The sequence below is a fragment of the Schistocerca serialis genome, chromosome 8, assembly GCF_023864345.2.
Source record: "Schistocerca serialis cubense isolate TAMUIC-IGC-003099 chromosome 8, iqSchSeri2.2, whole genome shotgun sequence".
Classification (NCBI taxonomy): domain Eukaryota; kingdom Metazoa; phylum Arthropoda; class Insecta; order Orthoptera; family Acrididae; genus Schistocerca; species Schistocerca serialis.
Window position 1 is genome coordinate 317,586,383 of NC_064645.1, and position 12,875 is coordinate 317,599,257.

Sequence of the window (12,875 nt, forward strand, 5' to 3'; positions counted from 1 at the left end):
CTCATTGCTGAAGACGACACGTCTCCATTCGTCCCTCCATTCACGCCTGTCGCGACACCACTGGAGGCGGGCTGCACGATGTTGGGGCGTGAGCGGAAGACGGCCTAACGGTGTGCGGGACCGTAGCCCAGCTTCATGGAGACGGTTGCGAATGGTCCTCGCCGATACCCCAGGAGCAACAGTGTCCCTAATTTGCTGGGAAGTGGCGGTGCGGTCCCCTACGGCACTGCGTGGGATCCTACGGTCTTGGCGTGCATCCGTGCGTCGCTGCGGTCCGGTCCCAGGTCGACGGGCACGTGCACCTTCCGCCGACCACTGGCGACAACATCGATGTACTGTGGAGACCTCACGCCCCACGTGTTGAGCAATTCGGCGGTACGTCCACCCGGCCTCCCGCATGCCCACTATACGCCCTCGCTCAAAGTCCGTCAACTGCACATACGGTTCACGTCCACGCTGTCGCGGCATGCTACCAGTGTCAAAGACTGCGATGGAGCTCCGTATGCCACGGCAAACTGGCTGACACTGACGGCGGCGGTGCACAAATGCTGCGCAGCTAGCGCCATTCGACGGCCAACACCGCGGTTCCTGGTGTGTCCGCTGTGCCGTGCGTGTGATCATTGCTTGTACAGGCCTCTCGCAGTGTCCGGAGCAAGTATGGTGGGTCTGACACACCGGTGTCAATGTGTTCTTTTTTCCATTTCCAGGAGTGTATTTTTTCAATTCAAGGGGAAAAGTACACTGAACAGCTAAAACATTGCTCACCGCGACGTTGGATGCCACCTGCTGGCGTTGCAGGCACGGGACACTGTAAGGAAAGTATCTAAGAGGAGCAGAGACACGTAGCGAATCACTCTAGCGAAGATATGGGCTGCAAATGGTGAAATCCATTGGGATAAGAGACTCTTACGTAGCGCAGATTATTGTTAGGCAGAGCCTGTGAACGAATATCTCGAAAGCAGCGGAGCTAATCGAGTGTTCAAGAGCTACTGTCGTGAGAATCTTTGAAAAGTGATAGAAGGACAGTAAAACTACCACTAAGTGCTGAGTGGTTAGACGTCTATCTCTCTTCACAGAACGTGGGGTTCGGAGGCAGGATAGATGGTGATCTGTGGTATCTCGGCCGGAATGACACGATGCTGGTGCACGCACAAGTCTTCCGTAGCACACCGTTCATCATGCACTGTTGATGGTGGAGCTGCGTAGCAGACCACTCCTATGTATTGCATGTTGACGCAACGACATCGACAATTATGACTGCAGTCGGCACGAGACCATTGGGATTGGATCGTGGATTATTGGAAACGTGTCGAATCTTCGGATGAATCATATTTCCTGCTACACCAGGTCGATGTTCGTCTCCACAAACTCCGCCATGGAGGCGAACGGCGGCTCCAAACACGCACCGCTCCGCGGTCTCAGGCTGGTGGGACCAGTATTATGGTATGGAAAACGTTCTCCTGCGCTTGCATGGGACCTGTGGTGGCAATCGAAGATATCATTTCAGCAGCGGATCACCTGCATCTCTTCATGTTGGAGGTATTCCCTGACAACGCACATCTTTCAGCAGTTATAACTGTCCGTGTATCGAAGCCAGAATAGTGCTAAAGTCGTTTGAAGATCATGATAGTCAAACCACGTTGACCCCTTGTCCGCCCAATTCGCCTGATATGAATCCTATGAAACCCTTCTGGGTCGCTATCGGGCGCTGTCACCACGTAATAAATCAGGGGCCCTTTTATTTAACGGAATTATACGACCTGTGTGCAGTCATCTGATGCGGCATGCCCCTACGAACCGACAAAAAAATGGTAGAATAGATGGTACGCAGCTCGGTGCTGCATTGCGTTCCAAAGATAGACCAACAAGCTATTAACCGATGGTGTAATGTTTTGGCTCGTCAGTGTAATGGCTGTGCTCAGATGCATTGCAACCACAAGGTTTCCATTGAGGGCTGTCAGTTTACGAAAAACAGCTCAGATACACTGAAGCAACCAAAAGGCTGGTGCAAAACCTTCAAGGCAGCCCTGAAATTCAAGACAGAAGACACACCAAAATTTTTCAAGCCCAGACCAGTAGCACTTGTCATGATTGTCACTTTTGTATTCAGTTTTTAATTTGTTATCTTCACATGTGATAGAATGTGATTGCACAGACTTACTGCTTTGTGATCTGTGTTCGTAAACATGTTTCAAAATTACAACTAGCGAGACCTCTAACAAAAATAAATAAAGAAATAAACAAATTGCGATTGAAGCCCACTGGCGTACCTGAGAGCGGCGCTGAAGATACCAGCCACGAAGAGCCCCGTCAGTCCAGGGAGACCTCTGAGCGAGTCCACCACCAGCAGAGGCAGCATCTGGTCCTTGGCCCGTGCCACCTGTGCCACACCAAATCAACAGTTTTTATGTAATCGCAGTAACTCACAACCGACTAACGTGTTTATGCATTCCTATGTGCTTCAGCCTATCCACATACGTCCAAAAAAAAAAAAAAAAAAAAAAAAAATAGTTCAAATGGCTCTGAACACTATGGGACTTAACATCTGTGGTCATCAGTCCCCTAGAACTTAGAACTACTTAAACCTAACTAACCTAAGGACATCACACACATCCATGCCCGAGGCAGGATTCGAACCTGCGACCGTAGCGGTCACGCGGTTCCAGACTGAAGTGCCTAGAACCGCACGGCCACACCAGCCGGCTTCAACAAGCAATTAGCGTATAAAGCCTAAGTCGGATTCTGATGTTGTAACGGACTTTAGAAATTCACATTATCATAGATACGTAATGCGCCACTTAGACGGTGAGTGATATTTTATGATGCACAATAATATTGAACGTGTAGGGATGAAGTTGAGAGGTTGCGCAATAGTATCGTGAACATCAAAAACGTTGGAAATATATTGCGCTACTTGGAAATATTGGGTCGTCTGTCGTCACTGTTAACACTATCCTTGACAGTCTCTCGCGTGTTGTAGAGACCAAGGAAAGTTGATTAGATTACGTTTGCTACTGTTGTGTGGAAAATGAGTTCAAAACAAGACGAAATAGCATTGTTATTAGATCGAAATTGTAAACATTGCCAGGTTTTTGGGATGTAAGGGCAGATGAGTGCGGAAGCAGAAGTGTTAAGAATGACATCGTATGACATTTGCTCACAAAATATACGGAAGATGTTTTTTTTTTTTTTTTTTTTTTTTTTTTTTTTTTTTTTTTTTTTTTTTTTTTTTGAATTAGTTACTGCGAACTTACGTACAGATATTTATCTCTGTGGATATATTACTTACTTAGTGCTCGTATTATTCCAGAACAGTTTCCATAACGTTTCAAACACTTTATAGTCAATTAATGTAAGGTGAAATAGGTTATAAATTTCAAGTCGCCGAAAAAATTGCCAGTAGCAAGATATCGCAGCGTAATAGATATGAGCTGACTTGATGGAACTGCGTTTGTTATTGTAATATTTTTATTAATGATGGGAACATTGGCGTCTGCAGCTACTAATTCGCGAAGGGAGGTTCAAAAATGGTTCAAATAGCTCTGAGCACTATAGGACTTAACATCTGAGGTCATCAGTCCCCTAGAACGTAGAACTACTTAAACCTAACTAACCTAAGGACATCACACACATCCATGCCCGAGGCAGGATTCGAACCTGCGACCACAGCAGTCGCGCGGTTCCGGACTGAAGCGCCTAGAACCGCTTGGCCACCGCGGCCGGCGCGAAGGGAGGAGAGTGGAGGAGGGGGGGGGGGGGCGAGTGCCTATGTATGGGGACAGTCAATGTATGTGGGGAACCACTTCCAGTAATGTATCAAATGTTGGACCATAAACACAGAGAAAGTTATGACAACCTTTCTGTTTTCGTCCAGCCACAGCATTAACTTAACAAGTTTTTGTGAGTGATCTTTCATGCTCCTTGAACCATTTTTTCACCCACCTTTTCCCTGCTTGCAACAAATTAGAGCAATTGTATCAGCAGCGTCTTTATCACACAACATTCCGAACCTCAGTATTATTACGCAATGTTACTGAGCAGCAGAGGCAGAGTGTCAAAAAAACTTGCTGACAAGTCCTTGTATACATGGTGGTCCATTGATAGTGACCGGGCCAAATATCTCACGAAATAAGCATCAAACGAAAAAACTACATAGAACGAAACTCGTCTAGCTTGAAGGGGGAAACCAGATGGCGATATGGTTGGCCCGCTAGATGGCGCTGCCATTGATCAAACGGATATCAACTGCGTTTTTTTAAAAAAATAGGAACAACCATTTTTTATTAAATATTCATGTAGTACGCAAAGAAATATGAATGTTTTAGTTGGCCCACTTTCTTCGCTTTCTGATGAATGGCGCTGTAATAGTCACAAACGTATAAGTATGTGATATCACGTAACATCCCGCCAGTGCGGACGGTAATTGCTTCGTGATACATTACCCGTGTTAAAATGGACCGTTTACCAATTGCGGAAAAGATCGATTGCGTGTTGATGTATGGCTATTGTGATCAAAATGCCCAACGGGCGTGTGCTATGAACGCTGCTCGGTATCCTGGACGACATCATCCAAGTGTCCGACCGTTCGCCGGATTGTTACGTTATTTAAGGAGCCAGGAAGTTTTCAGCCATATGTGAAACGTCAACCACGACCTCCAACAAATGATGATGCCCAGGTAAGTGTTTCAGCTGCTGTCGCGGCTGATCCGCACATCAGTAGCAGACAAATTGCGCGAGAACCGGGAATCTCAAAAACGTCGGTGTTGAGAATGCTACATCAACATCGATGGCACCCGCACCATATTTCTATGCACCAGGAATTGCATGGCGACGACTTTGAACGCCGTGTACAGTTCTGTTACTGGGCACAAGAGAAATTACGGGACGATTACAGATTTTTTGCACTCGTTCTATTTAGCGACGAAGCGTCATTCTCCAACAGCGGTAACGTAAACCTGCATAATATTCTCTATTGGGCAACGGAAAATCCACGATGGCTGCGACAAGTGGAACATCAGCGACCTTGTCGGGTTAATGTATGGTGCAGCATTATGGGAAGAAGGATAATTGGTCCCCATTTTATCGATTGCAATCTAAATTGTGCAATGTATGCTGATTTTCTACGTAATGTTGTACCGATGATACTACAAGATGTTTCACTGCATGACAGAATGACGATGTACTTCCAACGTGGTGGATGTCCAGCACATAGCTCGCGTGCGGTTGAAACTGGATTGAATAGCATATTTCATGACAGGTGGATTGGTCGTCGAAGCACCATACCATGGCCCGCACGTTCACCGGATCTGACGTCCCCGAATTTCTTTCTGTGGGGAAAGTTGAAGAAGTTGAAGGATATTTGCTATCATGATCCACCTACAACGCCTGACAACATGCGTCAGTTCATTGTCAATGCATGTGCGAACATTGCGGAAGGCGAACTACTCGCTGTTGAGAGGAATGTTGTTACACGTGTTGCCAAATGCATTGAGGTTGACGGACATCATTTTGAGCATTTATTGCATTAATGTGTTATTTACAGGTAATCACGCTGTAACAGCATGCGTTCTCAGAAATGATAAGTTCACAAAGGTACATGTATCACATTGGAACAACCGAAATAAAATGTTCAAACGTGCTTACGTTCTGTATTTTAATTTAAAAAACCTACCTGTTACCAACTGTTCGTCTAAAATTGTGAGCCATATGTTTGTGACTATTACAGCGCCATCTATCACAAAGCGAAAAAAGTGATCCAACTAAAACATTCATATTTCTTTACGTACTACATGAATATGTAATAAAAAATGGGGGTTCCTATTTAAAAAAACGCAGTTGATATCCGTTTAACCTATGGCAGAGCCATCTAGCGGGCCAACCATATCGCCATCTGGTTTCCCCCCTTCAAGCTATACAAGTTTCGTCTTTGTAGTTTTTTCGTTTGAAGCTTATTTCGTGAGATATTTGGTCCGGTCAAGATCGATGGACCATCCGTTATAGGGAAGTGGAAGACATTGACAGAATACAAGGAATAAAGAGAAGAGTGAAAATGGCTTAGAGTGTTTTGACTCGTTGTGATTTAGCAAACTCTTCTCTTGCAAGTTAATTTCAAAGTGATTTATGTGGAAAATATATATTTATTTTGCTGAAGTTGCTTTTACAAATTTTAATTTTGTCGCATGTCTTATTCATTTTAAATCCCAGACGCTTTAAATCATACTTTTAATAATTTAAACAGATTAAACTTAAATTATCCTAATTTAAATGCTACTTTACAGGAAAATATTACATTTCTTGCTTTCATTCTTGTGACATTCCTCTGAAGCAATACAAAATTATTCACTTCATGTTCCCTTCATCTGTTACTACATATAAATGTGTATTTGCAGTGTTTTGTGTGTATTATTCCTTTCTCTTGTACGTTTATCCACATAGTAAGCCGAATTATGTGCTGTTTTGTGCAATGTGCTAAAGAAATATGTTTGTCGTATAGTGTCCGCCATTAAGTCAGTTGGATACGCCAATCAAGAGAGGTGGATTTTCGTTGATGATGCATTTAATGGCCCCACACACGCACCAACCAACCGCCCGACCGACCGTCGTACTACACGTGGGCATATGTTATGGCCAAGAGACCGACCAACTTTCCTTGTTGGGCGGTCGCTTGGTTAGAACCCGCGCAGGATACAGTGGCCGATGCTCAGCTTTCCTCCAAAGTGCTGGGCGAATTCATTTGTTTGTTCTGAAGGGTAGGTTGACAGTGTTTGTCGCCATTCGGCCCGCCGGCTACGCTTTGCGATGACAGAATAGAGGCGCAAATGTTGCCATATTTCTCAAACGATTTTACACAAACTATTAAGCAAAAAATTTAATTTTACGTTATTTATAGATTCATACGTCAGCTTCATGATGATGCGCCCAACATTTCGTTAATGGACATAGTTATTGTGATAATTACGTGGAAGTAAGATACTGCACGAAATTCGAAAAAGTTTGCAGTGGAAAAAAGGAGTCGCTATGGTTTTGCGTTTGGTGCATATTGCATAATATGTTGCATCGTATGAAATTTAGCTAACAAGTTGAATTTTTTTTAGACTTGGGTGCAGGTCTATACCTGCCACCGATCTCGAGAAAACTGATCTGATGGAGTACACTCGTTTGCGATCGTGCCTCGGCAGCGACATAGAGTGAAATATTCACAACAGTACTCAAATTTAATAAATGGTTTGAGATATCGAAATGAGATTTTGACAAATGATAACAAGCAAAGAGGAGAGTAATTTGCTACATGATTATTATGCATAACTTTTTTGCGTATTGTTTTATTCCACCTACTACACACTTTATACTTATATGACACCATTGATGACCTACAGCCGTCTAGAACGAAATTAGAATTATATATTTAAACTTTCAGCTGCTGACGGGCATTGATATATATCAAAGGGGACAGGTGAAAATGTGTGCCCCGACCAGGACTCGAACCCTGTATCTCCTGCTTACATGGCAGACGATCTATCCATCTTTTTTCTTTTTGTTCCCCCTCTTTTGTTCGATGTTGTTCCTTGCTTATGATCTGGGCGGACGTCGCAAGACATCCGTTCAAGTTGATCGTTGATGCCTTTTACTCAGATTTTTTTTTTTTTTTTCAGAGGGCGAGCAGCCCTCTGACCGATCCATCTGAGGTACCGAGGACACGAAGGATAGTATGACTGCAGGGGCTATCTCGCGCACGCCTCCCGCGAGCGAGACCCACATTATCGCTTGTCCACTCACTACATTCGTACCAAGTCCCGTAACAGTTCGGGTAGTATGTGTGTATCCGCACAGAAGAGGAAGGTCATGGTCGGTGTTGCCAGAACTATGTACTTGTATGGATGAGATGGATAGAGCGTCTGCGATGTAAGCAGGAGATCCCGGGTTCGAGTCCCGGTCGGGGCACACATTTTCACCTGTCCCCGTTGATATATATCAACGCCCGTCAGCAGCTGAACGTATTAATATATAATTCTAACCACAGACTTGATTTCTGCCTAGTATTAACTGAGTGAAAGCTGCTAACTCTTGGGAATAAGCTAATATTGCTAACAACAAACGACATTAAAGAAAATATATACTGTGAGGGCAATGTCAGAATTCCCAGACTAGGGTCGACAAGAGGTTCTCGAACTTACACCACACATGGCTCGAACAGCCCGTTTTTGAGCCAAAAATACCCTTTTTGAATCAGAAGAATTACCCCAAAAATAATACCATATGACATAAGCGTATGAAAATATGCTAAGTAGACTACTTTTCGTGTTGAACTGTCACTTATTTCAGATACTGTTCTAATGGTAAATAAAGCAGCATTTAGTTTCTGAACAAGATCCTGAACATGGGCTTTCCACAACAGCTTACTATCTACCCGAACGCCTAGGAACTTGAACTGTTCCGTCTCGCTTATAATATGCCCATTCTGTCTGATCAAAATATCGGTTCTTGTCGAATTGTGAGTTAGAAACTGTAAAACCTGAGTCTTACTGTGATTTAGCATCAAATTATTTTCCACAAGCCACAAACTTATTTCATGAACTACATTATTTGATACTGTTTCAATATTACACACAAGATCCTTCACTACCAAGCTGGTGTCATCAGCAAACAGAAATATTTTTGAATCACCTGTAATACTAGAAGGCATATCATTTATATAAATAAGAAAACAGCAGTGGCCCCAGCACTGACCCTTGGGGAACGCCCCGCTTAACAGTGCCCCATTGGAGACTGAACATCACTACCACTCTCAATATTGCAGAGAATTACCTTCTGCTTTCTGTTCTTAAAGCGAACCAATTGTAAGCTACTCCCCTTACTCCATAATCAAAGAAAACACCTAGCGTTTGCAACCTTTTATTTAATCCGTCCAAAACCTCACAGAGAAAAGAGAATATAGCATTTTCAGTTGTTAAACCATTTCTAAAACCAACCTGTACATTTGACAACAAATTATGTGAATTTAAATGCTCCAGTAACCTTGTAAATACAACCCTCTTGATAACTTTAGCAAACACCGATGGCATAGAAATAGGTCTATAATTGTCAACATTATCACTGTCTCCCTTTTTATAAAGTGGCTTCACTACCGAGTACTTCAATCGGTCAGGAAACCGACCACTCCTAAAGGAAAAGTTACAGATATGGCTAAGTACTGGGCTAACATACATAGAACAATACTTCAGTAGTCTGCTAGATACCCCGTCATATCCATGAGAGTTCTCAACTTGATTTTTTTGCTGAAATGTTTATATATCTGGTAGCAATTTTAGGTACAATGATTAATCACCTAACTATCTTTATTCATTGACAAAGAATAGAATCAAAATACCACTTGCATACGTAAACCACATTTAACGCTACACAGCACTGGTAAACAAAAATCATGTATATTCCTTAAATACCTGTTACTAAAATATTTGTGGTTGACCTGTAAGTCAGAAATGCAATAAGGTGAGAGCTGAAAACAGTTAGCAAACAATTTTATCAATATACACTCAAGCGCCAAGGAAACTGGTATAGGCATGCGTATTCAAATACAGAGGTATGTAAACAGGCAGAACACGGCGCTGCGGTCGGCAATCCCTATGTAAGACAAGTGTCTGGCGCAGTTGTTAAATCGGTTACTACTGCTACAATGGCAGTTTATCAAGAGTTAAGTGAGTTTGAACTTGATGTTATAGTCGGTGCACGAGCAATGGGACACAACATCTGCCAGGTAGCGATGAAGTGGGGATTTTCCCGTTCGACCATTTCACGAGTGTACCGTAAATACCAAGTATCCGGTAAAACATCAAATCTCCGACATCGCTGCGGCAGGAAAAAGATCCTTCACGAACGGAAACAACGACGACTGAAGAGAATTGTCCAACGTGACAGAAGTGCAACCCTTCCGCAAATTGCTGCAGGTTTCAATTCTGGGCCATCTACAAATGTCAACACACGAACCATTCAACGAAACATCATCGATATCGGGTTCCGGAGCCGAAGGCCCCCTTGGTGTAGCCTTGATAACTGCATGACACAAAGTTTCTCGCCTCGTCTGGGCCCGTCAACAACGACATTGGACTGTTGATGACTGGAAACATGTTGCCTGGTTGGACGAGTGAAATTACACTCCTGGAAATTGAAATAAGAACACCGTGAATTCATTGTCCCAGGAAGGGGAAACTTTATTGACACATTCCTGGGGTCAGATACATCACATGATCACACTGACAGAACCACAGGCACATAGACACAGGCAACAGAGCATGCACAATGTCGGCACTAGTACAGTGTATATCCACCTTTCGCAGCAATGCAGGCTGCTATTCTCCCATGGAGACGATCGTAGAGATGCTGGATGTAGTCCTGTGGAACGGCTTGCCATGCCATTTCCACCTGGCGCCTCAGTTGGACCAGCGTTCGTGCTGGACGTGCAGACCGCGTGAGACGACGCTTCATCCAGTCCCAAACATGCTCAATGGGGGACAGATCCGGAGATCTTGCTGGCCAGGGTAGTTGACTTACACCTTCTAGAGCACGTTGGGTGGCACGGGATACATGCAGACGTGCATTGTCCTGTTGGAACAGCAAGTTCCCTTGCCGGTCTAGGAATGGTAGAACGATGGGTTCGATGACGGTTTGGATGTACCGTGCACTATTCAGTGTCCCCTCGACGATCACCAGTGGTGTACGGCCAGTGTAGGAGATCGCTCCCCACACCATGATGCCGGGTCTTGGCCCTGTGTGCCTCGGTCGCATGCAGTCCTGATTGTGGCGCTCACCTGCACGGCGCCAAACACGCATACGACCATCATTGGCACCAAGGCAGAAGCGACTCTCATCGCTGAAGACGACACGTCTCCATTCGTCCCTCCATTCACGCCTGTCGCGACACCACTGGAGGCGGGCTGCATGATATTGGGGCGTGAGCGGAAGACGGCCTAACAGTGTGCGGGACCGTAGCCCAGCTTCATGGAGACGGTTGCGAATGGTCCTCGCCGATACCCCAGGAGCAACAGTGTCCCTAATTTGCTGGGAAATGGCGGTGCGGTCCCCTACGGCACTGCGTAGGATCCTACGGTCTTGGCGTGCATCCGTGCGTCGCTGCGGTCCGGTCCCAGGTCGACGGGCACGTGCACCTTCCGCCGACCACTGGCGACAACATCGATGTACTGTGGAGACCTCACGCCCCACGTGTTGAGCAATTCAGCGGTACGTCCACCCGGCCTCCCGCATGCCCACTATACGCCCTCGCTCAAAGTCCGTCAACTGCACATACGGTTCACGTCCACGCTGTCGCGGCATGCTACCAGTGTTAAAGACTGCGATGGAGTTCCGTATGCCACAGCAAACTGGCTGACACTGACGGCGGCGGTGCACAAATGCTGCGCAGCTAGCGCCATTCGACGGCCAACACCGCGGTTCCTGGTGTGTCCGCTGTGCCGTGCGTGTGATAATTGCTTGTACAGCCCTCTCGCAGTGTCCGGAGCAAGTATGGTGGGTCTGACACACCGGTGTCAATGTGTTCTTTTTCCATTTCCAGGAGTGTATATACAGCAAATGGACGTGTACGGGTATGAAAACAACCTCAGGAATCCATGGACCCTGCAGGTCAGCAGGGGACTGTTCAAGCTGGTGGAGACTCTCTAATGGTGTGGGGCAGATGCAATTGGTGTGATACGGGACCCCTGATACGTCTAGATACGACTCTGACAGGTGACACGTACGTAAGCAACCCTATTACCTGCACCCATTCATGCCCATTGTGCATGCCGACTGACTTGGGCAATTCCAGCAGGACCATGCGTCACCCCACACATCCAGAATTGCTACAGAGTGCCTTCAGGAACACTCTTCTGAGCTTAAGTACTCCCGCTGGTCAACAAACTCCCCAGACATCAACATTATTGAGCATATTTGGGATGCTCTGGAACTTGCTGTTCAGAAGAGATCTCCAGCCTCTCGTACTCTTCCGCATTTACGGACAACCCTGCACGATTTATGGTGTCAGTTCCCTCCAACACTACTTCAAACATTAGTCAAGTCCATGCCTCCGTACCACGTAGTGTTTCTGCACTTCTGCTTGCTCGCGACGGCCATCACGATATTAGGCAGGTGTACCAGTTTCTTTGGCTGTTCAGTGCATATGTTTATTTCACTGTTAAGTATCGTTTCAGTATAAAAATCTCAAGGGAAAGCTTGGGTGCACAAATGAGGTGTTATATCCTTATTCTGTTACTTCAGTGAAAAATATGGGAAGGTGCAAGTAATAACGAAAGATATTAATAAATTTTTAAATATATATGAGTATACATAGTCTCACGCCTCGTTAATGTGTTTATATTTCGCGGCGTGCGGTTACAGTTGTAGCGGTTTTTAAAGCTAAGTACTGACAAACTTGCTTGTGCACTGTTATACAGTTATTAAATTTAATAGTTGTCAATGGTGCTTCGTGCTGTTGGTGGCGAAATAACGATTTAATAAACTTTTGTAAAAGTTCGCTCGCTGTGTTTTTTAGAGTTTTCTGTGCGATGAAATTGTTTAGTAAATTTTGTGCTTTAGTTTTGGGCTGATGTTTCTTATTGTTTCTAGTGAAATATTTCAGTAACAATTTCATTCACTGTTTTAATTTAGTTGAGTGTTCCAGTGGGCGCTTGAATTCTGGTTTTAGCTAATAAATTTTTTGAAGTTTTGTTGGTATTGGTATTGGTTGTCGTTTAGTAGTATTACAAAATGTTGTTGCTTTCTAAGTAGAGAATTTCGAGACCGCTATTGTTAGATATATAAATATTTTTACTGGTGTAACTGAACTTAGGTAATGTAGACGTTTAGTTTTCTTCCAGTAACTGTAA

At 44.7% G+C, this 12,875-nt stretch overlaps 1 protein-coding gene across 2 annotated transcripts in view; it reads right to left on the reverse strand.

The window, feature by feature from the left end:
* Positions 1-12,875, reverse strand: part of LOC126416411 (sodium-coupled monocarboxylate transporter 1-like) — a 182,116-nt gene that overhangs the window by 55,795 nt on the left and 113,446 nt on the right. For both annotated transcript variants that reach the window (XM_050084126.1, XM_050084127.1), the window contains exon 10: positions 2,271-2,380. In XM_050084126.1, coding sequence (XP_049940083.1) covers positions 2,271-2,380 — 110 coding nt within the window. The remainder of the gene's footprint in view (positions 1-2,270; positions 2,381-12,875) is intronic.